This window comes from Siniperca chuatsi, linkage group LG13, assembly GCF_020085105.1.
Source record: "Siniperca chuatsi isolate FFG_IHB_CAS linkage group LG13, ASM2008510v1, whole genome shotgun sequence".
NCBI lineage: Eukaryota > Metazoa > Chordata > Actinopteri > Centrarchiformes > Sinipercidae > Siniperca > Siniperca chuatsi.
This window is the reverse complement of record NC_058054.1, coordinates 26,932,931-26,959,939: the sequence shown is the minus strand read 5'-3', so window position 1 is coordinate 26,959,939 and position 27,009 is coordinate 26,932,931. Positions and strand designations below refer to the sequence as shown.

Here is a 27,009-nt window from a genome sequence, read left to right as displayed (position 1 = left end):
TTTAGATGCATTGCATAACAATTCAGTTGCTGATATCATCAAATTAGCTAGTGTTAGCAGGGGGATAGAGTGTGTCCCAGCTGGGCCGCCACTGCTGGATCACAGCCGCCACCTGAGCTCTGTGTTGCAGCAGCCTCCTGAACTTTCTGGGTTGCAGCAATTGCCTGTGCCTGAGCTGCTGGAATCACCAGTTCCTGAGCGGCAGCAGTCACCTGATTCTGTTGAGCCGCCGCGGCCTCCTGAACCTGCCGAGCTGCAGCAGCTTCGCTGCCATCCCCCCGGGGGTTGGCGGGACTGAGATTCTGGGAGACTGAGTTCCATGGCTCTCCTGTGTTTACAGAAGGAAAGAGCATGCGGTCTCCTAATAGAGTTCAGTTAAAGTCACACAAGTGAATGAATTCATCTGTGGAGTCCCAACACCATTGAACAATTTATTCAACACATAGCACATACATACTTTCAGTAGCGTTATTCATTTATTTATTGAGTCGGTCCTCCATAACCCAACACATGTTAGTTCACAAACTCACCACCTGACAGAATTTCTTTATGTTAAGTACAGTGGAGATCAAACTTGTATAAGTCTTGTATAAAATAGATTGAAAACCACCTGGTGGCCATTTGCATTAAAGCTGCACTAATTAATATTCTTTTAAAATATTGTTTGGAGGCCCCATGGCAAACATTTGCAGGTGGACCCCTAGTGGCCCATCCCATCCCAGCCCAGTCCACCCACCTCCCAACCACAATGCATCCTGTTATACTGTTTTCAGTGAAAAACCTCTGATAGACTGTTCATTACCTGCCCAATACCAAACAGCAGACAGACAAAGTTAGCGACAAGCTAGCTAATGTCAATGCTATGTTTTTAGCTTGTTCTGCTGCCCCGTAGCCAAATAAAATCTATTAACACAGCTTTAATAATGTACAACTAGAGGTCAAATCTTACATGTTTTTAATGCTTTACATTAAAAAAAACCCTGATCCAATCGGCAAACTCTGCCTTCCACTTAATCTTACTCACAAGTACTGATGTGAGTTTGTGTTCAGTAGACTGCAAGTGGCTCTTTAGAGATTGTTCAGTGAAATAGAATGAATTCCCGGGTACACTGCAGTCAGATGATTCAGGAAATTCACAGAAGCGGAAGGACAAGGTTTCCCTCTTACAGAATCACAAAAAAGGCAAAGAAGAACGACTGTCTCTGAGGGGCAAATCATCATCGTCTTCACTATCGTCATCATCTGTGGTTTGATATTTGCACTGGAGTATTCTTCAAAAGACAACAGGGTTATATGTAATAACTGTTACAAAATTGGACTATAAAGCATCATGGTGGGTGACATTAACTAGGAATGAGTATAACACCAACCAGAAATTGACAAAATCGGATTTGAAACAACAGTAGTAATTGGAAGTCGGATTTTTCATCATCGTTGGAACAGTATCCAGGACCTTGTACGACTGAATTCCTCATCACTGTGGTAACAGTATCCAGGACCTTGTACGACTGAATTCCTCATCACTGTGGTAACAGTATCCAGGACCTTAAGATCAGATCGTTGGAGGCTGTACCATGTTGTACTTCCAGGTGGTGATTTTGGCAGCTACAGTGATGCTGGTTTACTACTGTGAGTTCACTGACACTTTCAGTCCGGCACAGCAGGGCTTCATCTGCAGAGACCCAACTTTAACTAAGCCAGATCCTGGACCTGAACAGGACAGCCGCATACAGCCCGTAATTCTGTACTCTGTGGTGGGTGGACTGCCTGTTGTACTGGTAAGTCTAACTGTGATTTAAACACAATCATCAGAAGATGATTTTCTTTGTCGTGGGGAAGATAATGATGCTACTGGAAAGAAAGATACAGAGAGGACCCCAGTCATACATGTTAACGGGGCAATACATATTACTTGTTTTCAAATTCACATTCCCACCTGTTATCTTTCATTAAAGATTAATTGAAAGACATTACTACTAATTTTCCTGATGTTTGTTGACTCTGTGCTCTAATTAGCTAGGTTATGCCTCCCTACAGCATTCATATCTTGCTTGATGCCTGTTTAAATTAATGTAGCCAATCTCAACAAGAGAATAAAAGAGTGACAAGTAACAAGACAAAGTTTAAAGAGAAAGAGAGACAGAGGTATTATGAAAGACTTGTGGACACAAAGAGGGTTAGTTTACATGAAATGATCCCTTGTTAGAAAACTGGCCAGTTGCTGCTGCTACAACAAAGGTAAATGGGGTTGTGCAATGACAACAGGTTCATAAAATCTTGAAATGAACAAGAATAATGTTGCACATTCATACATCTTAAACATGCCTTAACATAGAAACAGTTGTGTTTTAACACATGGGCCCCACATATGTTGACTGGGAGCGCTGGGGAAAGAGGGACAGATGGGCAGGTGTTATACAATGAGTAAAAATGTGAGAGAACGACAACAGGTTCATAAAATCTCACTATGAACAAGAACAATGTTCTACATTGTAAAGGCCCAAAAAGCCGGTGTTAATCAAACACATACTTTCAAAAGCGGGAGTGAGAGAATAAGAGAGAGATGGAGAAAGAGATAAGGTAGGGTGGGGTTGTGCAGAGGCAAAATGTGGGATACTGAGAGCTTCATAAAACCATACAATAAACTTCCATGTCTAAAAGATTCCTTTAACACAATTCTAAAGAAAGATTGTTTGTTTTTTATTATATGTGGAAGTTAGTGCACATTTAAACTATACCAAACCTACAGTTCGGAGCAGTATGTAATGCTTTTCACCTTTTCATTTTTCATCCATACTTGACTTGCGTTGTCCATACCTGACCTGCCCTGTACAAACTATACTGTTGAAAACATGAACAATGTGTGAAGCTTCCTCCTAGTAGGGGCTAGAGGTAATGTTGAGTCATTTGTTTACAGGCGATATCTTAAGCAGTTTATTTCTGAGCCCATGGATTATTGCTGAGCATTGGTCCGGTTTAATGTTCATGATGACTCTCTGAAGGAACTCAAGGAGTACTTCATATTAGGGGGGTACTCGAGGTTAAGGCAGTAGATTGCTCCCATTAACATGGCAAAGCCTGTGGGCACAACTCTGAGGCACAGGCACATTAAAGACTTCCAAAGGAAATGCATCTTGCAGAGGGCCTCCGTGTCCAATAAACAGTCCAACCTGCATTCCTTTCTTTATCACATCTAGGGTTTCTCTATGAGCCTGAAGACATATGAAGACATACACACCTTAAGTGACATCTCCAAATTTAAAACATCACTGCCATTCTAATAAATAAATGCTATAAAATATATACAACACACACATATATAGTGAATTAGGCTCAATCGTTAGATATACTTGGTCATTTTGAGATCGTTCATGACAACTTTCTATTAGCATAATGAGCTACACACTGTCTGTCTGAGTGAAACGTACTGGCGGTAAATGGAGGGGTGACAGAGTTGTCTGTGGGGCAAGCAGCATGTCCTGCTGTTTCAACAGGTGTTAAATAATTTGCGTGTATTATCTACATTATTGGCAGACTTTGTTGCACTGTGACAACGAGCAATAACCGAAAGTCTGTTTTATTTTTCCCGTGGTGTGTGTGTATGTGTAAGAGGAGCTCAGATTCACCCTCATGGAAGCAGTGACCGACACAGAGAGAAGGAGAGAAAGGGGCAGCGAAGACTACAAATCCCTGCTCAACACTGAGGTTTTTCTGTGGCGACAGAAGTTAACGCCACATTATATAAGTAATGTCAATTTGCTGTTTAGATAATCAACTTAATCTAAACATGATCAATCATTGTAAGACCTATCAAAATATATTGATAGTATATTATATATATTAATTGTATTCAAGACATTTTAAAACTTTTTAGGCCCTAAAATTCTGATTATTGGCTTTTAGACTTTTTAAGGTGGAAACCCTGTCAATGTCGGGGGTGTATGGTTTGAAATGTGTAAATACAGTGTCTTACGTCACACATCCTGATTATGTCTGAGGAATGCTCTGAAAAGTAGTGCAGAAGACAAGGTAGGGCAGCTGTTCTGTTTTGGTTTATGTCCTACAAAAACAGACAAGAGTAGTTGAATGCGATACCTAAGCTAGAATCCTAATTTTAGTACAGGGAAGTTAGGAAAAGCTTCTTTTTTTTTACGTACCTCCTTTTGAAAACAATGCAGAACACTGCTCAGGGTCAACGTGCCATATTCAGCAGCTGCTTTGTACAGCTAGAAGACTTGGCACCAAAGCATCTAGTCCATCCCGGAATGACTCCAGCAGGTCTTTAGTGACAATTCTGAACTCGGCACGTAGCTGAAACAGACAGATGACAAAACAACAAGCAACAAAACACAGGATTTCTATGCTATACTCAGTTGGCAAACATTAAAATAAATAACTATACATATTGTTGTACTACTCAATGGTTTACATTAAACTGGCTAACAGCCCTGTGGCATCACTGATCCTCTCCTGTCATCCTCTCTGCTGCTGATGTGAAGGCCCACACCGCTGGTAAAGGCAGGAGGGGCTGGTTGTCTCACCCTCAAAGTAACAATAATTAAACTGTTTTCAGATGCCCCTTTAATTAGGCTTAACTATTGTATACCTACAATTGACGTTCGTTTTAAGTTAGTTTGCAAGCTCTAAACCTAACCCAAAGTCCGTCTCATTAACACTGTGGCCTCTCTGCTCTGCTGTCCAATCTGTGAGTGCCCCGCTCTCATGCAAACATGCATCGCCCCCTTTTAGTAACTTTTAGCCTCAACTGGTTAGTGGACACTAGCAAACTAGCTAACTCGTGTTCTGTTGGGGGGGATGAAGGATGTCAAGAAAAAGGTTGAGCATGAAATAAAAAATTAATATTGTGGTCACATTTAAAAACTAAACCAAATGGTTATATTATTACATTTTATACTTTTTATCAAAAGCATTATTGATTAAATTAATCCACCATGAACAAGGTCATGGGCATTAGCTTGACATCAAGGCCACCATAAAGCATGACCTATGTAACGTAGTTAATATTATAACGTTACTAAGGTTAATGGAAAAAGAATAATTTAAACTTACCTTCTGGCGCTGCTAGCTCAGCAGGAAAAAATGGTCACAGCACTCAGGCCTCAAGGCCGTTGTCAGGTACATAGACCCCCTCTGCCAGTGGCACTAGTCCTTTCTTGTTTACCACAAAGTACCTATATTTTAGTTGGAATTCCAATATATCACTTACCTGCAGTGTATAACTACTAGATTATGTCCTTGCTTCAACTTTGCCATGGTTTAAAGAAGACAGTTTCTCTCAAAGTCACAGTACATTTCTCCAGCTCTCACCTCCCTACTCCCGCCTTTTTTCTTAATTGTTTTAATTGATAACTTGCAAACCCAAGTTTAATCAACACATACAGATCTGACAAAAGTCTCAAATACACAATGAATTACTGTAAGTTTAACTTGCAGTTAGCAAAAGAACATATTGAGATGAAAGTCTTAAAGCTGCACTAATCAATATTTTTATATTAAAAATTGATCAAATGCTATGCGTAATGTGAAAGGGGTCACTCATGGTGACCTACAGAGAATTATCAGCACTTCTGCAGTTCTCCTCAGCTCTGTGGAACGTTTTAGGATCTTTCAGCTCATTGTTTTGGTTTTAAGGTGTGCAACTTTACTGTTGTATATAAGTGTCACCGCTCTCATCAACTTTGTTTCCAGCAGCAGCAGGCAGCTTCAGTGAAAAGTTCTGATAAACACACCGTACAATCACTGCCAACACCAAACAGCAGACAGATAATGTTACTGACTAATAGAGCATGGTGCAGCATTTGGCAGCAGATAAGAGCCAGATGTTTTTCTCAGGAGTTGGTAGAGACCAAAACAGAACTAAAAGTGGAGTGAATATTGGATTTACATTAATCACTACTCTACTGGATGTCTAAATTATAGACATGTGCTAACATGATCGACACAACTAAGGTGATAACATGTGTCAATGTTGTGTTTATTGCGCTGTCACAAAGTGGCCAAAAAAAGAAAATCAATTATTGCTGCTTTTAAGAACATTACAGATAATTAATTACATGATAAATATTCAACAAACGAAAGGCATATAAGAATATTATTATTATTACTATTACGGTAACACTTTTCATATTAAGGTACACATATTCACTATTAACTAGTTGCTTATTAGTATGCATATTAGTAGCATATTGGCTCTTTATTAGTCATTATAAAGCACTTATTCAGGGTATCTGCACATTTTTTAAGTACAACTTTAATGACTTTTAAGACCTTTTTAATACCTCCTAAAAGGAAAAAATAATACCATTACCACAGCAAAAGAAATCGACAAACTAGACTACGGTATACACTGTTATTGAGTTTTACAGAATTTGAATAACTGAAATATTCAGTGCACATTAGCTAACATAACTACCTTCTCATTAATGAAAATAAAATGGTATGGCAGTAGCCTGATGAATGTTTATTTGTAAAACGTATATACATCACACTACACTGTACAAGTAGTGAATAATGAATTTACTTTAAGTGTGAAGAGGAGACAACCTTAGAACAAGGAACCTGTTTGGGATAAACTACTAGTAAATTAGTTATGAGCAAGACCTCACTTTAGAATAGGGAACATATTCTGAGTTAGAAAGAAAAAAGAAAGTTTTGTGTTTAGTTACATGAGAATAGACCATATTAAGTGTTATTAAGGGAGAATGACTCTTGTGGTACTACCACCTTATAAGGCCCATACTGAGCAAAGCATATTAAGATCGTAATTCATGTACAACAACTTCCTTACTTACTATCAATAAGCAGTAATTAGGAGGTTATTGAGGGAAAACTCTTAGTTTATAGCCTAGTAGTTGTAGAATATGGTCATGCAGAATAAGGCATTAATTATTTTTTCCTTTTAGGAGGTATTAAAAAGGTCTTAAAAGTCATTAAATTTGTACTTAAAAAATGTGCAGATACCCTGAATAAGTGCTTTATAATGAATAATAAAGAGCCAATATGCTTCTAATATGTGTACCTTAATATAAAGTGTTACCATTATGACATACAAAAATGATAATTCAACCAATCCTGTATGTATTCGGCATAAAAATGTGCATTGTATTCACATGAACAATTCTTAGAAACCATGAAATAGTGTAGCTGTTCAGTAATTTGGGACCACACATCCTTTCAAACGTTGACATGGTTATCTAGCAACTAGTGCTAAGTAGGATCATTTAAAATAAATTTTAAAAAATCCCATATCTACCCATATTACAAACTTAACTCACAACTTTAAAAACTTCTTTTTCTTCCAAAAACTCTGGAGAAAGCTTTTAAGATAAACCTCAGTGATTATTTGAGTGCTCATGATCTGATGTGTCATTCTTAGCATAGCTGAAAGTAATCTTTTAACAGCTGACTGCAGTATTTTCTCCTTGATCTGTTCCTCTTGGTAGGCATACAGTATGTCCCGATCTACTTCTTACTGTACATCTGAAATTACCACATACATCATGTGAGTTTACTGCGCGTCAGAATGGCAAACAAACAGTGAAACCTGTAGATTTCCTGTGCATAGGTTATGGATTTCAGGGGAAGGTTTCTATTTCCCATCATGGTATGAATGCTGTTTTAGAGGATTTTTCACACTGGGAAAATATTGTGGAGGACAAACTGAATAATTGGAATAGTTAGGGTATGAAAATGAGCATGTGTGACAGTTAACGTCATCGCTGTTAACTTTATTCCAACAATTCAACAATCCAAGTATTTAGATAGCCTCCTCCAAAACTAATCTTGTTTTTTCATTCTGTTTTGCAGATTTCAGGTGTAGAGCTAGTTATCTTCCTCCTTCACTACAACTCAAACAACCTGTACGACCAAGAGAAGGTTGTTGTCATGGGTGACTGTTGCTACGTGAACCCCATGGTGCGCAGGACCTTCCGTTTCCTCGGTAATCTATGTACAAATATTGCACTAAACCTGTACTGATATTAGTTATATTTTATTCAGAATTTCATATCTTTGGTAGTATCTGGTTATACTGAATATCAGGTTTTATTTTATGGGTAAAAATGTGAATGACAATGGTCCAAATTGTTATACAGTCCAAAACATCAAATCCACCATTGCTCTCCTGGTGTCTCCCAGGTGTTCTACATCAGTGGCTATTAAAGAGAAAATTCTGCATTTTTTATGTGGATATCCAGTCAGTGTTGATGTCATTATGTCCAGACACATGAAAACACCTTGTTGTTATAACATTATGTAATTATAACCAGATTGTGACTTGACCAGGTCATTCAAATGTTCCTCTATAGTGTTGGTAAAACGACTTTGAAAATTATAATGAGATGATGGTCTTGTTACACGAGATCATCAGAAGGGATTTCAGACATGGCAGACATCATTATAATGTGACGGTGTAGTCAGGTTCGTCCAGGAGTGTTCTATCGTAGAAAAGGTTTCAGTCGTAGTCATCTGGACACTGTTTTCAGAATCAAGACGTTTCGGCTCCCATCCGGAAGTCATTCTCAATTGTGAAAAATGGACCGGGAACTCTGTGTTACTTATGCCCTGCTCCCTCATTACTATGAGTGATGAGGTGCAGCCAGAAAACAATAGGCCTGATTACTGATTACTGGGCCATCATGGAAACAGTTAGGTCAGTTTCAGGTGAAACTAGGCAGAGTAATCAGCAGATACTCAGGAAAACTCCTTCCTGAGGGCAGGGCTTAAGTTCCCGGTCCATTTTTCACAGTTGAGAATGACTTCCGGATGGGAGCCGAAACGTCTTGATTCTGAAAACAGTGTCCAGATGACTACGACTGAAACCTTTTCTACGATCATTATAATGTGTCATTCTGACGAGATACTTTTCTCGTTATACTGACAAAATATTTCTGTAATGATGGCACCTCTGGGCTGCCGAACTAAACAAGCAGGATTACGGTCAATGTAACAGGTGGTCTTTATTTCATGTCAGCTGTGTTGTTAATGCTGCTTTCTCTGCTAGCAAAGTTATTCATACATACACAACTGTGCACGATAGTAGGTTTCATGCTAACACTGTAGCATACACTATATTAAGTAGCATTACCTATGTTGATGCAGCGGTGTAATGTAACTAAGTACTGTACTTAAGTACAAATTTGAGGTATTTGAGTATTTCCATGTTATACTACTTTTACTTTACTACAATTCAGAGGGAAATATTGTACTTTTTACTCCACTACATTATTTTTACAGTTATAGTTACTAGTTACTTGAAGATGAAGATTTTACATATAAAACATATGATGACCTTATAAAATATGATGCATTGTTATTGATTAAACACACCAACAGTTGGTATAATAGTTCAAATTAGCTCCATCTTGACCAACTACAACAGTATAATGCTACTCAAACATTAATGCATCAGTAATAATAATCTAATAATTTATTTGTAACACACATTGGACACATTTTTCTACTCTGAATGTTTTCCTTTTGATACTGAAAAATTTCACATTTCACAGCTTACAGCTGTCTTAGATGAGCACGACATTTTCGAGTTTCAGTCTGGTTTCCATCAGTTGCATTCTTATAGTCTCAAATTATCTGTTAATGCAGGGTGATGCAGGAGAATGCTCTTTATTGGTACTATTAGACGTCAGTGCTGCTTCTGATACTGTGGTCCACTGTGTATTGGTTGAGAGGCTCAGGCAGTGGGTGGGCATCTCTGGATCAGCTTTGGATTGGTTCTTCTCGTACCTGTCAGACAAGACCTTCTTTGTTGTGACCTTCAGTTCACAATTATGCCTTATCAACTGAATCTCTGTTTTGTGGTGTTCTACAAGGTTCTGTCCTGGGCCTGATTGCATTGTACTTGCTTCCAGGTAGATAATAAGTCATTTTGAAGGTATCTCCTTGCATTGTTATGCAGACGATTACATTTTTACAATTACATTTTGTTTAAGCCTCAAAATGTTTCAAAACTATCTGTTCTACTGAATTGCCTCAACTCTATAAATTGGATGGCAGATAATTTTCCACAGCTAAATACTGAAAAAACAGAAGTTCTTATTTCTGTCCCAGATGGCGCTGTCCCAAATGTGATGGAAAGTCTTGGCTCTTTATCCTCTTCTGTTAAACCTACCCTCTGTAATCTAGGCATTTCTATGGGCCAGGCTTTGAGTCTTGACCAGCATGTGAATTGTTTTGAGCGCTCCTGTTTCTGCCAGCTGAGAAACATTGCTTAACTCAGGGCCATTGTGTCGATAGCTGAGATGGAGATGACGATACATGCGTTTATTTGATCCTGTCACGATTACTGCAATTCCCTTTTCACCTGTCTTTGAAAGACATCCCTGAACAGCTTACAAGTGGTCCAAAATGCTGCTGCCAAGCTTCTGACCAAGTCCTCCAAAAGGTCTCATGTAACACCAAACCTGATTACTTTACACTGGCTTCCCATCAAATTCAGGATCCAGTTTAAGATTCTTGTAATCACGTTTAGAGCCTTGCATGATCAGGCACCTGTCTACATTAAAGAGATACTGTAGCCATATAACACCAGTAGGAATCTGAGGTTCTCTGATCAGGGTTTGTTGGTTGTTCCCATAGACTGCATATATAGATGGATGACACGTCTCCACTTCCTCCCCATAGACTGTAATGAAGCCAAAATATTCTGGATAGGGGCACAGCAATCTTGTGCTTTTGACGTCATTTGGAGCTGTAGTATCGAGGTCCCACCCATACACCCAGCCGACTCAACCGCGAGCAGGGCTCAGCTGTCAGTCATGATGTGAAACCCTGTTTTTATAGCTTCAAATAACTTATTAAAACCAAACTTATCAAAAAAACGAACATCTTCCATCGTCCATCTTTATATACATTCTATAGTTGTTCCTCGCTCCAGGCTCAAGACAAAAGGAGACTGTGCTTTTGAGGTTGTAACTCCTAAACTTTGGAATTCTCTCCCATTGGACTTAAAATCTGTGGACACTAATGACACCTTTTAAAAAGCAGCTCAAGACCTATTTGTTTAGACTTGCTTTTGTTTAATTTGTTTTCTTTATTTTTGTTTTGCCTTTTTTTTAAGCTGGTCGTCTGCATTTAATGTCTATTGTTCTCTCTCTTATTTGTTTTTTTCTGTTGTGAAGCTCTTTGTGACATCTGCTCTTAAAAGGTGCTATATATATATATTTTTTTTTATATTGCAGTATTGCTACTTTTACTTAAGTAAAGGATCTGAATACTTCCTCCACCACTGTGTTGATGTGAATTATTTATTTCAAATGTATTTTCAATAAAGTTTGTCTCTGCTGTCTTACTATATGCAAATGTAACATGATATGGCAAGATGCTACGATTTGTATACAAATGTAAATAATCTAATCTGTGTATGTTTCTCTGTAGGTGTGTATGTTTTCGGTCTGTTTACAACAGACGTCTTTGTCAACGCAGGTCAGCTGGTCACAGGAAATCTGGCTCCTCACTTCCTGTCTGTTTGCCAGCCCAATTACACTGCCCTTGGCTGCCAGGACACGGTACACTTTGTCAGCCAGTCAGATGCTTGTACTGGTGATCCTGATGACATCATGAGAGCCAGAAAGACTTTCCCCTCCAAAGAGGCTGCACTGAGTCTGTACACAGCTGTTTACCTGGCAGTGAGTGGCTCTTTTTAATGTAACAAGTGCTGGAAATATGCAGACACGAGCATAAACCAGTTTACCTTCATCACGCTATTGTATGAGCCCTACCTTACCATATAACACTGGTTCTGAAGAGTGTCACAGAAAGAAATCTCCCTTTTCAGATGTATGTCATGTCCTGTGTCGGTTCCAGTGGAGGTCATCTGACTGGCCCCCTCCTCAGTCTCTCATTGGTCAGCCTGGCTGTGCTAACAGGCATCAACAGAGTGGCCGAGTACCGAAACCACTGCAGTGATGTCATTGCAGGACAAGCCATTGGGGGAGCTATTGCTGTCTTTCTGGTCAGTTATTCATCTTAAGAGCTGTAGTAGCACATATGCACTCATCTAAAGACAATTATTCAGTTGCTCATTGTATGTTCAGTATTTTTTTTGTATATTATTGGTAAGCCTACATATAAAATGTTAAATAATGTGACTTATCTAGTCATTTAATAATTAACATGTATGAGGTGACACTATGAATGATCTAATTGGGTGTCAGTTAATTAATCTGTCATTGAGAGATGAATATATTTCTCAATTCAGGCTCGTAAAATTATGTTCACAAGCCATTCAAATTAGAATTTCACAGTTTGTCCTACTGACGTGTTTTTATATTAAGTTCACACTTTAGTGTTATACATCTCTCTGTAATGAGAAGCCACTCTACCACAGTAAAAATAATATACATAATATAATAAGTTCAACCCTCAGAGATACTTATTGGCAGCAGTTGACCTGCATAATGTCTCTTACACTGTGCAGTCAACAGATTGTAGCATATTGCTAATGCTAACAAACAGCTCAATATTTTCACTGACATTTCCTGATTAGACCTCTTCTCAAGACTATGTGAGTGCGTACAGACTGTATTAGTACATAGAGTTTGGTAATATCACATGATTCAACCTGACTAGAGGTCTAATCAGCCAGAGTAATTGAAAACAACCTTGGTGCATGTGGAATTTCTATAATCTCAAGATACAGTACCTAAACATGATCATGTTTAGTTCCTACAAGGTGTTATTTAGTTGAAAGTAATCTCACTCTACCTGATGTAATTTCCAGTTCTGCTCATCAGACAGTTCACACTAGAAGATCACCGACAAAAATATCAAGCACATTTGATAATGACTGGCGGCATGGTTCAGAAAGTAGGGCAACTAAAAGGGGACGATGACCTTCTCACAGCAGGGGGCGATGTGCTTGGCCTTAATTTCTGCCTAACCCAATTGTTTCGTTAGGTACAGCAGCCCCTTTGCCTATAAACCTTGTGGGATTCATAATGGTTTGAGAGGTTCCTCACCTGTAGCCTGGTTTGGTGGTCTGGTGTCAGGATCTGCTGTCCTTTATCAGGCTCACTTCCAATTTCCATATTCAAAGCTCTGCTTTGTCAGGCTCGGCTTAACATCCAGCAGACTCAACTGTAGTCTGTTAGCTTCATCTGTAATTCTACTACAGAACAACCCATACTGTAAACACAGGAAGAGTCTGAATAAGTCAAAATTACAGCTGTAATGTCCAGAAAACAGTTGAATGAACTGAATTTACAAAAGATAAATCATTTTAGAAATCAATAAATCCATTAATAAAATCAACAAATCTGTCAAATAAATCAAAAGTAATCAATTCCAAGTCTTGAACCTTTGTGTAAACCTTCCATTTGCCTATGAGACAGACAGACAATGCAGATTACACTGTTCCTCGGATTCTGTCCCTTATTTGTACCCTTATTTGATTACAGTATTGATTTAAAATAAATTACTTTCCCTCACATATGTCACATTTTAAAGGTAGTTTTTCAAGCTGACCAGAGAATCTCAGAGCCTCTTTTCAGAGAGTCAGACCACCACTCTGCCACTGTACATCATCCTTAATGGAAAACTGGTCTAATGGACTAACTTGCTGCAGGACACATATACACAAAGCACAGAAGTTGTTGTTGCTTGAACGAACTTGAATTCCTCTTTTCTGTAACAAGTCATGCACAACAGTCTTGGCTGGGACAAAAAGATGGGTCACAGAAACAATCTAAACAATAATGATGTCTGTCTCCCTCCAGTCACAATGGAAATACCTCAGTATAAGTCCCCTAATACAGGTCTTTGTGTTAGGTTTACTCTTTTGTTGTATGACTGTGTTTGTCTATGTATTTTCCTACAAATAACCTTTTTTGGTCATGCAAACAGTTGATTTGTCTGGAAGAAATCATTCCAAATGATTAAAATAACTAGCCAATGTTTCTTCTTCTTTCTCTCTTTCCAGGTGGTGTTTGTGGTTCAATATTTTAAAAAGAGACCTGTGATTTCTCAGAGTACCTCAGATGCAGGAACAGCAAACACTGATGAGGCTTCACCCCAAATTAATCACACCATGGAAACCAGTGACAAATACATTGTTACACAGGTAAAGCAAACATATTACACATGTAAGTTTTTGTTTTCATTTTCTCAAATAACATATATAAGAGTGCACAATATACCATATTGTATATGAAAATCATTATGTCCATATTTGCTGTTTTTCTGAAATGACATAAATTGAAAGTATATCAAAAGCAAAAACACTTTACTAAAGGGAGTGTCACTCGTCACAGTGTCTTGACAATTATGAAACAGTATATAAACACTGAAATTTTCACAATACTCCATGGAAGCACCATGGAAACTTTCAACAGTTGTCAGGACAACTCAGACAATGATGATATGATTATTCTGCAACAATGTACAAATTCTATTTTTCTTTTCTGCTCCTATAGAGCCCAGGATTCTTCACAGAAATCACATGACTATAACCCCCCACCCCACTACATGACCAAGGGGAAATGGAAGTCACCTACTCTATGTCACACTTGGACCATTTGAAAATGAATTAGTCACCACCACCTTAATCTTGATTAATATAATTACTGCAAACAAGCGGTCACTACATGCATCTGCTTTTACATTGGGTGCTGCCAAATCAGTTTTGCTTGATATCTGCTTTATCTGCTGCTTTTCTTTACAAAACACAAAGAGGGCGCTGTTCTAGCAGGTGCATTTTAAAAAGATGCAAAATAAAAAGTGTTTATCGCAAATGTGGTATTGATTTTGGCAATAACAATGGTATCAGACAAAATCTATTGTACCAGTCACTTTGACTATAGTCTAACTTGTTTATTGTAACTATACCAAGGTATATGATATATTAATGCTATACTGTAAATGATGATACATGTATCCTCATGTCTGATATGACATGTAGTAAAGGATGTACCATGAATTCATATTATACGTCATAAAGCGTCTGTATGAAATAATGTAAATATATTCATGGTGGTTATATCTGTGGTTAGTGGTCACAGTTTCCCTCCAGCTGTCTATGACTCAGGGCAATAGCAAAGTTCATAGAACATGTCGAGGTTCTGCAAAATTAAAAAAAACAGGATGTCCTTGCTGTCATCTCAGTATAGTTGTTTCGTTGCATAATTCCAGTTTTGTTGTTTTGGTTACATATAGCTTTATTTTGTAATTTATTTGCATTTCTTTTTTTTGTTTGTTGAATGTATCATGTTTGAAAGTACAGTGTTGTGTATTTCTTCAAGCTCACAGGCCAGCAAATAGATAATTTATTTTTTATGCACTTACCTAGTTTTGTACTTCATGCAATGCCCCTTACTACTCATCCTACTATTCTAATACATTCTAGCGTGTATCCAAAATGTTTTCTTCTCAGACACTACCGACCTGAAACCGGGATATATCAGGTTGTATGATGTGTTTTGTTCCTGAGAGGGCCAGTTAGCCTGGGAACCAGACGAATCTGCCGAGCTCATGTTTCATTTGGTCTTGTCCCTCTCCCATTCAAACAGATTTCCACCATCCTGGATTCGGTCGGGTCAATCACATTTATCTAATATGGGGCGGGTTTGATAGACAGCTGTGTCTCAATTTAGTGACAGAGTAGCGTTACAGGTCCAGATTTGAAGGCATTTTGGTCTTTGCCTGTTGATAACGCCCCTTGGAAATCGAAAATTAACTGAGAGGTTCCAAACTCCAGGCCAAGGTCCATTGGGCATTTCCTTGTTTCATTCTGTAAACTATTATAAAGTTGATATACTACATATATGAACACATGTTTGTCTCTTCTGAAATAGCTGTAGTTTAATATGTGCAGATGTAAATATACTGTTATTTAGTGTCGCAATGAAGTAGGAGCTTGACTCAAGTTGCCATGTAGCTGTCATGACTGACTGATTTCGGCTCAAATTCATACTGACTATTTTAATAATTTCTTTATATATGATTATGATATATAAACAGATGCATTGTGTTTCAAGGTGTTATATTAATTTGCATACTTTTGAAATTGTTTGTCCAGTGATGTGATGACTTTTTTTTTGTCTGTGACGTTTGGGTTATTGTGCAGGAAAGAAGAGTAACAGATTAAGTTACAGTAACAGATTATGAAAACAAAAAGTATCAGACATGTTACTGGGAAGGCAGTGACTTCCCTTCAGTAGAGATCTATGCTCTTCACTCAAAGCTGCTCTGCTGTACCATACAGTTGTTCTTGGATTGGACAGTAGCTGAACTCCCCCTGCAAATGCTTAAAAATTAAATGTAATTTTCATTTTAATTGCATTTTACTGTGCTATCTTGATTCTAATTTTCCTAATACCTTCATCACACTACGGTTTCAGATATAGCCACTACCCTTAACAAAGGACCCTAAGAATAATAATAATAACCTATAACAATAATCTATAATAACTATTACCCTCCCTGATCAATTTTATTTATACAGCGCCAATTCATAACGGAATTTATCTCATTGCACTCATCCCAGGTCTAGACTGTACACTTTTTATTATTTACAGAGACCCAACAATTCCCAAAATGAGCAAGCACTTGGCGACAGTGGCAAAGGAAAAATCCATTTTAACATGCAGAAACCTCAAGCAGAACCAGATGGGCTGCCATCTGCCTCAACCAGTTGGGTTGAGAGAGAGCAAGAGAGAGATTCCATAAGAGTAGTTGCACCAAAAGATGAGCTCCTGAATACATCTCAAACTTGGACCTAAAAAAGTGGGACATTTTGCAAAATAGCCTTCAAATAATTTTCAGAAAGGACTCTAAAAAAGAGGTAACCACATTAATCAACAAGAACAGAAGAGGAAATTTCATCTTTGGATATATTTTTTTTTAAATCAAAACAACTGGCTGTCAAGATAGCTAGCAGCTACCTGCCACTGTTCCAAAGGAGAAACTAAAGAAGCTAACAGAAGAGGTACTTTATAAAGACAAAAAGACAAGTTAAAGGATCCTTGTTGGTAATATTAATATATCTGGTAAACCGTGCATACTTCAGTTTTTTGCCAGTGTTTGTAGGCTATAAAAGCTAGCAAAGTAAATTGTTAGCCTAGCTTCCCTTGGAGTAAACAAGTGGTTGCCATGGAAACCGATCAGCAGGCAGCACAGCCCAGCTCTCAGAGTAGAGAGCAAGGAGATTCAGTACCCTGCTAACTGTAAGAGTGGAACAGCTAGGGAGAAACACAAGGAGCAGACACTCTGTGAAAACTCAGAGGTCCTTCACTGACTACACCCAACAAAAAGAAGGAATGAAGAAGAACAACCTCATATTCTTCACTGATTCCATCTACATCTGGAAAGATACTCTGTGCAGCAAATATGCATACATATCCAGCGAGGGCATCAGCTCAGGAGGCAGATTAAAGATCTGTAAAGATAAACACCTTGACAAGGATGACCCTCTGCTTAGCATCACATACTACACCAAAGGAAAGGTCATGGTCGAAGGGAAAACCTGGAGTCCTTTCAAGAAGAATTTCCCCTGTTGAAAGCTGAGGTGGACACCAAGAGGATCAGTGTGTGAAGATGATGAGAGCCTATTAAGGAACCCCACCACCTTGTTCTGCTCCTCCCACACCTGCCAGCACCACCAACCAGCTGAAGGAGAGTATGGCCCTGCTGGAGCTGGACTTTGCTGAATTCAAAGAGCTGACCCAAGCCAGGCTGTCTGACCATCCAGACAACACAGCTTACAGAGGAGCTCCAGCAGCTAAAGAGAGACAACCAGGCCTTGGCGTCTGACCTCAGAGGAAGTCTAGAGGCACTCAAACAAGAGAACAGTGTGCTCCGTGCTCAGTTAGCCAAAGTGAAGGAGGATGCTGAGAATAGAAAAAGGAGCTCTCAAAACCCTGCCTTGTCTCTCTGCTCTCAGCCCAACAACACCCTGGCACCTACTGATACATCCACACAGCCAGCTGCCAACAGCCAGCTCTGCCCATCCCAGCTTCCCTCCACTCAGCCTGCAGAGCAATCAGAATCAGAAATACTTTATTGATCCCCGAAGGGAAACTCTTTTGTGCACACAGGAACAGAAGTACTAAGCAAAAAAATAGCTTCCTGTACCCCCACGGTTTGACACGGACATGGATTAGTGGCAGTGATGCTGTGGCTGAATTAACAGGTGCTGCCTGTTCTTGTCCTCGTGGGGCCTGTGCCTGGACTTGAGTCTTTGGCTTGGCTGGAGTCTGAGGTGCCACTGTTGGTTGGTCTGGGCTTGATCTACTGTCACCACTGGGGCTTGAGTCTTAGCGTTTTCCTTTTTTTGTTTTGTTAGTTCATTCAGCTGCATTTGGGTCCTAATTGGGCCCTGGCTGTCAGCAGGCTGGATGGAGAGCACAGTGTTTCCCAGTGGAGGTTGGATGCAGGGGACTCGCAGCCCATTCTTTAGCCAGAGCCTTTAGACTGCTCTACATCGAGGGAGAGAGGAAGAGAAGAGCCATCCACAGTACCACCGATGCGGCAGAGAGGGCTTCAAGGAGGCTGTGGCTCAAAAGTGTTACGGGTGTTGGCAAGCAGGAAACAGGGAAAGGACCCAAACACAAACAGAGGAGGCAGAACGATGATTTGAGTGGTTTATTGAGAGCTCACTGGCAGGTAGACAGGTAGACAGGTACACAGGTACACAGGTTGGTTGGTTGGCTGGCTGGCTGACATAAGTCCAAAGGTAGACAAGACATGACCAACATAGCAAAAGGGATGAACTGACAAAGAACAAGGGAAGGACACAGACTTAAATACACTTAGGTGAGGGAGACAATGAGACACAGGTGAAACTGATCAAGACACAGGTGAAAACAATCAAAGCAATCAAAGACAGGAAGCAAAACTAAAAGACACTTGAGGAAAGGAGACTATTTCAAAATAAAGCAGGAAATGACCTGAACACACAATGAACACAAACCCCAAAACCATGACAAAAAGAGGAGAGCCATGGAGTCATGGCAGCCGCGGATGGCCACCCACCATTGAGTCTGGTTCTGAACAAGGTTTCTGCCTCTTAAAGGAAGTTTTTTCTTGCCACTGTCGCCAAATGCTTGCTCATGGTGGGATTTGTTGGGTCTCTGTAAATAATATTATAAAGAGTACGGTCTAGACCTGCTCTATAGGAAAAATGCAATGAGATAACTTCTGTTATGAATTGGCGCTATATATATAAAATTGAACTGAATTGAATTGAATAGGTAGCAAGCCATCTGCACACAAGCTGGGGACCTGATCAGCCCCAGCTGGATCACCTGGATGAGGGTGTATGATGTTGAAAGACCCGAAACATTCCAGGAACATCACTGAAGATGTGTCCAGAGTCATCAGTAGATGTATGTACACAACACAAATAACCTCTTATCTATTTTGTCAACATTAGCATGTGGATATCTATTTACACACGTCAACACCTGGTCATCGTCTTGGCAACTCCTGCAACTAGTTTTACTGTCACCGTCCTTTACTGACACACACAAGAACTTCTCTGTTCTAAACAAAGCAGCCCCCTGCCTGTTCAGTCCCTTCCCTAACTGGTGTGCTCCAGCTCACAGCTACAACACTACAGAGATGAAAGGCAGTAGCCACAGGTCCTGTGCCGACTTTACTTCTACTTTTGACAAACTCACAAATTTTGACAACTTCACAAACTTTAAGTTGATACAGTACTACTTTAACACATACTCTGCCTGTACTGTGAGTCCCTATTCTCATTTGTGTGCCTGATGTTCTACTTGTTTAATTACTTTTAGCTTGCATTGAGGCTTGCAGTGACAGCCTAATCATTCCTCCAGCAAACACAAGAAAAACAATGAGCCAGCATGCTGTGCACACATTCAGCAAAATCTCTTCCATTATTTCCGCACCATGGTTCATACTTATACATACAACACTAGACACACATTAAACATAAACTTGTATGTATTCAGAATTTAACAGTTTTTCATGCTTTTCTTTATGTTTTTAATCATTTTAACTAGGTTCTTCAGACAAGAGACATTCTGATTTTCGTCACCTGGGTGGAATTCCTGCACTCAGACACACTCAGAATTTGCAGAATAAAAAATTGCTCTGCTTACCTCTGAATTTTTTGTGGCCACTGGTGTTCTGAGATGCAGGTTGATCCACCCAGACTGGGGTCCTCAGATCTTTATCTCTCCTGACAGTGGCTCACCAAGTAATGTTGGAGGTCAGAGGTCCAGGTCTGGGCTGAGTCTGGATTTCACTTTACTAATTACTCAGAGTCTCAAGGCACCCAAATAATTCACTGGAGAAAGTCAGAGTTCAATGCAATAGAGTTGACTTCTTTCACAAGAAGTAAACCCGAGAGGTCCCGGAACCAACTGACTTTCATAGCCCCGTGCATGGTCATTTATTGCCCACAATGTGCCTCCTGTACTGGTGGATCCTCCACCTACTTTTTTAAAAAAAAGACTGATATTTCTACTGGAAATAATGGTGTCATGCCTTCCTTATTAGGGCATTTGTAAAATCCCAAATCTTCCATGAACCAATTCTAATGGTGTCTAGGCAAGTCCCTAGCTCTCAGACATGTTTTTACACCATTATTTTCAGGGGGCATTTGACTATATCTAAAAAAAGCTTTAATACTTTTAACACATAACACACTTTATATGTTTTAACATATTTTTGGTCACACTTTATAGGTTTTAACACTATTTTATCATCAGTCGGTTATAAGTAACAGCATAATTTGTCTGGGCATGCAACATTAGTTTTCGGTGTAGATTCAGTCAACATAATAAGTGCACAAGTTAGCTGTACAAGATTCTTCAAAACATATTAAAAACACATGGTTTACAATGTCATTAATGCAATTAACTACGTTATCTTCCTTCGGGCAGTCACCCAGCCTCCCTGCTTTGGGATGGCTAACAGGAGCTAACTCTGGTCAGTCCACACTGGCTACTGCGGGCTGGCTAACTACAGCAGCTAACGATTGAGTTCCCATGGTGCAGAACTGCGTTTCCAATTCACTATACCTCGCCTCCAATGCTACAAATAAACTACATTTATTACATGTACCATTATCACTAAAGGAGGCAGAGGAATAGCTAAACATTTGACACACCAAGCAAGAGAGAGCAGGAGAGGGAGAGGGAGAGAGAGAAGCCATTGCTAGCTGCTAAACTAAAGAATGGTAGCTAGCAAAACTGAATGGCATGCAAACTGTGGGATTAGCGAGAAAGTCACTATGAGAGCTGAAGATGTTTTATGAGTCTGTGGTGGCCAGTGCTATCCTGTATGCTGTTGCATACTGGGGCAGCAGGTTGAGGGTAGCGGACGCTAACAGACTCAACAAACTGATCCGTAAGGCCAGTGACACTGTGGGGGTGGAGCTAGACTCTCTGTCAGTGGTGTCAGAGAGGAGGATGCTGGCCAAACTACATTCCATCTTGGACAGTGTCTCCCACCCACTCCATGACGTGCTGGTCAAACAAAATAGTACCTTCAGCGGAAGACTCATCCCCCCAAAATGCACCACAGAGCGCCACAGGAAGTCATTCCTGCCTGTGGCCATCAAACTCTTTAACTCCTCCCTCTAAGTGTAGTCTGTATGACCCTAAGTCATTAAACTGGACATTGATCATTACATCTCTGCAATACTTTACATAATTGTGCAATATTCTGTGTAATACTCCTGTGCAATATTTTAGTTCATAATTCCCTATTTATTGATATTGATATTACTCATACCTCTATTACTGCTGTGCAATATCCTCCATCTCATTATAACCTTAATAAGCTATACTTAACTTGACATTTCATGCACTATTACCTTATACCGTATTATTATCATCAACCGGTTAACCTACTTGGTACTTTACACTTATTTTATTTTATTTTATTTTATTTTATACTTATACCCACTTGGTACTTAATTTATTTTCTGACCTGTATTATAGTGTATTATATTTTTTGCTAGTACTTCTATTCCTGTGTGTACGTGTGTGGACGTAAAGGTGAGCTGCTGTAACAAAAGAGTTTCCCCTCGGGGATCAATAAAGAATTTCTGATTCTGATTCTGAGAGCTATGAGTACTTGCTCAGAACTAGTGTACATTTAAATGTATAGCAGATAATTAGCCGCTGTGTGATGATCTAGAGCATAAAAATGCGCTACCAGTAACTATTTTCTGGTTTTCCCTCTGATGTCCTCCGGCTGCTCTGCCTCAACTCTTAGTGATTTATGTTGTTTCCAGATGTACAGATAGCTTGACTTGTTGTTAAAGTAACCGCTAACTGCTGCTTAACTAGTTAGCTCAGGTAGTGGTTCTATTAGCTGACTCTGCCTGGACTGGGAACTCAGAGCACCGGCTGGGTGATGTTGTTTGCACCACTAGCATAGGAGCTTTGGACCGCCAAGAGTAGGAGGTTTTCAGGGCTGACATTGAACACAGTACAGAGGTGATTTACAGCGGCTCTGACCATGTGTCTGACTGGAGGAGGAGCATATGATGATTGGATAGTGCCAATTGAAGGATTACCAGGAGAAGGAGAAGGAACAGTCTACCCTTCTTCACTGCCAGACCATGTGGATTTTTGAATGGGACTGAATGGGACTGCAGACGAGAGACTGGCTGCAACTTGATGGCGAGTGCATGGAAGGAACGTCTACCGGCGGCGATGTGACGGTGACTTAAGTTAGAATAAACGCCTACTAAGTATGTCTGAACATAGTATGTATGCCGACTTAAAATCGTGTGACACACATGCCGTCACTATGTACGTATGTAAGTATGTCATAGTATATCAAGTCGTTCAATAGGCTACATGTTTCATATATGTTAAAATGTCTTTATTTTTATGTGGTATTGGGATCTATAGAGTACGGTGCATAGCCTGTAGTATGCTCGTTGTTTGGATTCACATTGTTTTCTTTTCTATTGTTGCAGTGGTCATTAAAATTCCACTGAAGAAGCTGTGTCATGCTTTCACTTAACCACAACCTGAAAATAGTCTAAGCCTACAGTAACTATCAATTTAAAGCTAAGTGTAAGTGACCATAAAACAGTGTTTCATGCTTTTAAAGTTTGCATTATTAACTGTATTTGTTATATTGCTTAGTGGCAACAATGTAGTTTAATTGTATTGAGTTTATTTGATGTGTTTGACAACTTTGTGGTGCTAATGAATTACTAATTAATGTATTGCTGATGGAGTTTTAATTTATTATTTTGCCTTCTGTCTATACTTTACTGTTTAGCACTTACGTTGGTGTGGAAGTGCAAGACAGCAAATTAAACATCTTCAGACCAACAGTGAAGGTTTTCCATTTTTCGTGTGGACGCTACACTAAGAGAAACCAGCACACTGTTATAACATGATACAAAAGTTATTATAAGTTATTTTATCACTAGCCTATTGTTATTGCTCATAATATTAAGCTTTAACTCACAATTCTATACCATTAAATGCTCAACTGCAGCCAAACGTACAGGGTTAATGCACAGTAGGGTTAGAGGGTCACTTAAGCTGACAATTATTACACTTCTAAAACAAGATTTAAGGTAGTATCAAAAATGGGGAAAAGATAAAAGTAAATAAAACATGTAGCCTACATTTTGATCTATTTTCAATCTTTAAAAACAGTGTTTTGGCTACACAAAGAATTAAAGTGAAATTTATAACATACAACGGAAAAGAGAAAAAAAGAAAAAAATCACCGTTACATCAAGTTACACAAGTTAACCAAATGAAGAGGGGAGACTAGTATTTAAAGTTGTCCTTGATATTGCTGAAACAATAATATAGCATCATCTATTCCAAGAATTATCAGTGATATTTTAGAATCATTAACACGAATGCATGTAAAAACAAAGTCAATGTAATATTTAAATATTTAGACCCCACAATTAAGTGTTTGTGCTGCTTAATAATAAGCTAATCAGATTTTTTTTTTATTAGTCAAAATCAAAAGATTTTGAATTTTATCCACTAGATGGTGCCATTGTTCAATGATTGTTGGAGTTACAAATGTTGCAAAGTGGGAGTACTGGAAAAAATAGGCTACTCAGAACCAAAGTTTCAATACCACAAGGTAAAAACGCTTCATTACAAGTAAGAATCCAGCATTTAAAATCCTATTTAAGTAAAAGTACATAAGTTTTATTTAAATTTAGCCTACTAAAAGAACTAAAGTAAATGAATCCTACTAATTTAGCAAAATTAGTACTTTTGCTTTAGTACTTAAAGTAGGATTTAAATGCAAGATTTTAACTTGTAATGGAGTATTTTTACATTGTGGTTTTGAAACTATAGCTGAAAGGATCTGAGTAGGCTATTTCTTCCAACACTGCAGGTCACATAATCTGATGGGTCACCAAATACAGTATAAGAGAGTGTCAAATACAAGAGTGTCTCTCTCTTGTGTTTTTGTTTAATCATCATAGTAACCATTACAACACGAAATGAAAACATATTTTGCATTCAACATAAATAATTTGGCCTGAAATACATTATTTTTGATCTAATCATTTTGGATTTCACATATATAGTATTTTCTGAAAACTGCTGGAAATTTGAAAATTCAGTGAGTTTTGATAGCTGTAAGAGCGGATAGACCTCTTCCCACAATATACTGTTCTGTGTAGCAGGAGGACACAAGGACTTGGACAATTGTAAAATAAAAAGCATTTTTGTCAACATACTGTACTAACAAATGTGAAAAAATGTGTAGGCCTGTTACATGAGTCAGCAAGTAGGACTGTGAGGCCATTAGCCACATCACATGTTTAGTTATTGGGTCAGTGACAAATAAGGGTCAGCAAGATGAATAATTCAAAAATGTATGTATATTTTGTATTTATGTCAGTTTCATGTCATTTAAAATCACTTGCATCATTTTTTTTTTACAAAAGGTAAGACCGAATCTGCCTGAAAATGTCAAGTGTTCTAAACACAAAAAAACCTAGAAATATTTAATATTTTATCTACCTAGAGTGTATGTAAGTGTACTCATAAAAATAATTACTTCACTTTCAAATATCACATGAAAATTTATTTAAGTAGGATTATCTCTAAAGTTTTATGCATTTTTCAAATATACTTCACGGGACATATGCTGATGCTCTGTTTTCTAAATAATCTTTGACAAATTAATTAAATGAAATTTTATTTATATAGTACCAATTCATAATAGAAGTTATCTCATTGCACTTTTCCTATAGAGCAGGTCTAGACTGTGATCTTTATAATATTATTTACAGAGACCCAACAAATCCCACCATGAGCAAGCACTTGGCGACAGTGGCAAGGAAAAGCTTCCTTTAAGAGGCAGAAACCTCGGGCAGAACCAGACTCAATGGTGGGCGGCCAACTGCCACTGCCGGTTGGACTGAGAGAGAGAGAGAGAGAAGGGAGGGGAGAGGCGGAGAGAGAGAAGGAATTTTAAAATAATAATAATGTAATGGTAGTGGTAATATTAATATTGATTAAGTAATAATAATAGGAATGATAGTGATAGGAATAATAATGATAATAATAGTAATAAGACCAATAATAACAATTGTTGTAGCAGTTGTCAAGCAGGAACACAGGGGCAGCAGGTGGCCCACAATCACAGATCCAGACTCTGCAGCTCCGGAGGCAGAAATACCTGCTGAGAGCAGTGCCATCAAGTGATGACATTAGAAAACAGCAAGACATTGAATCAGTCAATCAACAAGAAAAAATAAGAAACTTGAAAAAGAAGAATACTGATAAATAAATTGGTTGATAGGGGAGAGGTTAAAACTAGATAAAACCGGTTTAACTTCAAGTAGTTTTTGTTTAAGATTGTACACAGGTAATACCCAATTAAAAATAATATCTAATTTCTTTCCAGCTGTAAACAACATATGCACTTTTTGTAATTGAGAGGGGGAAACTATTTAACATGTGTTTGTAAATTGTTTTCATGCTACTTCTTTTTGGTTTGATTTACAGAAAAACCTTTCAAAATATTCTGACGAAGATTGATTACTGATTTTTTTAAATCCCAACTTCTTGGCAGATATCATTAAATAATTAACTTGATTAATATCTTGGCAAAATATTATCCACAAAATTATATGGCTTTTATATTTTTAAAGATAACGATTTTAAAACATATTTGACTACTATTGATAACTTAAAACTCCAGAATTATTAAATGGCAAAAACTATTACTATAACTATACATTTACTCCAGTTGTTTAGCAAGTTTTTGTTTTTCATCTTTGACCAGTATATGACTTTTGACCATCATGTTACTAAGCTCATCCAGACCTGTTTTCTTCAGCTAAGAAATATCTCTTGTCTTCTACGGATCTGGAACTATTAATTCACACTTTCATTTTCTCCCGTCTAGATTATTGTAATTCCCACTACATGTGCCTCAGTCAAGCTGCTCTAAATCGTTTACAGTTGGTCCAAAATGCAGCTGCCAGGCTACTGACTACAACTAGCCGTCGGCCCCACATTACCCCCGTTCTTGCATCCCTCCATTGGCTTCCTGTAAAATTCAGAATAAACTACAAGATTTTGTTGATTACATATAAGGCTCTGCATGACCTTGCCCCCAGTTACATTTCTGATCTCCTCGTTCCTCATTCCACTTCTTGACCACTCAGATCCTCAAATCTCTGCCTTTTATCCATCCCCCGCTCCAACCTCAAAACAAAAGGTGATCGTGCCTTTGCTGTTTTAGCCCCAACCCTCTGGAATCATCATCAGATTTGCTGAATCTTTGGACTGCTTTAAGCAGCTTCTAAAAAACCATCTCTATAGGCAAGCCTTTTTATAGATCTCCATCCTTGTCTAACCCGTTTTGGTTTGTTTCAGTTTTGTTTTGTGCTGTGTTTTTGTATTGTAAAATATCTGTATTTATCTATTCATTCATATTTTCCATGTGTGTATGTATGTGTGAAGCACTTTGTAACTGTGTGTTTTAAAAAACACTACTTACTAAATTACTTACGACACGATGACAATCCTACAACCGAGACAG

The 27,009-nt window shown here is 38.5% G+C and overlaps 1 protein-coding gene across 1 annotated transcript; it reads left to right on the top strand.

The window, feature by feature from the left end:
* The first annotated feature begins 1,491 nt into the window (after positions 1-1,491).
* Positions 1,492-16,311, top strand: LOC122886432 (phospholipid phosphatase-related protein type 5-like). Its single transcript, XM_044218654.1, has 6 exons — positions 1,492-1,778; positions 7,828-7,960; positions 11,413-11,663; positions 11,813-11,989; positions 13,955-14,095; positions 14,448-16,311. The coding sequence occupies exons 1-6, from the start codon at positions 1,575-1,577 to the stop codon at positions 14,475-14,477; spliced, it is 936 nt and encodes a 311-aa protein (XP_044074589.1). The 5' UTR covers positions 1,492-1,574; the 3' UTR covers positions 14,478-16,311.
* Positions 16,312-27,009: the final 10,698 nt, after the last annotated feature.

What these genes read in the sequence shown, in the direction of transcription:
- LOC122886432 (XM_044218654.1), top strand. Translation starts at nt 1,575, where the DNA reads ATGTTGTACTTCCAGGTGGTGATTTTGGCAGCTACAGTGATGCTGGTT. An exon ending in GTGGACTGCCTGTTGTACTG is followed by an intron (nt 1,779 to 7,827) that starts GTAAGTCTAACT and finishes TCTGTTTTGCAG; the next exon opens with ATTTCAGGTGTAGAGCTAGT. An exon ending in ACACAGCTGTTTACCTGGCA is followed by an intron (nt 11,664 to 11,812) that starts GTGAGTGGCTCT and finishes CTCCCTTTTCAG; the next exon opens with ATGTATGTCATGTCCTGTGT.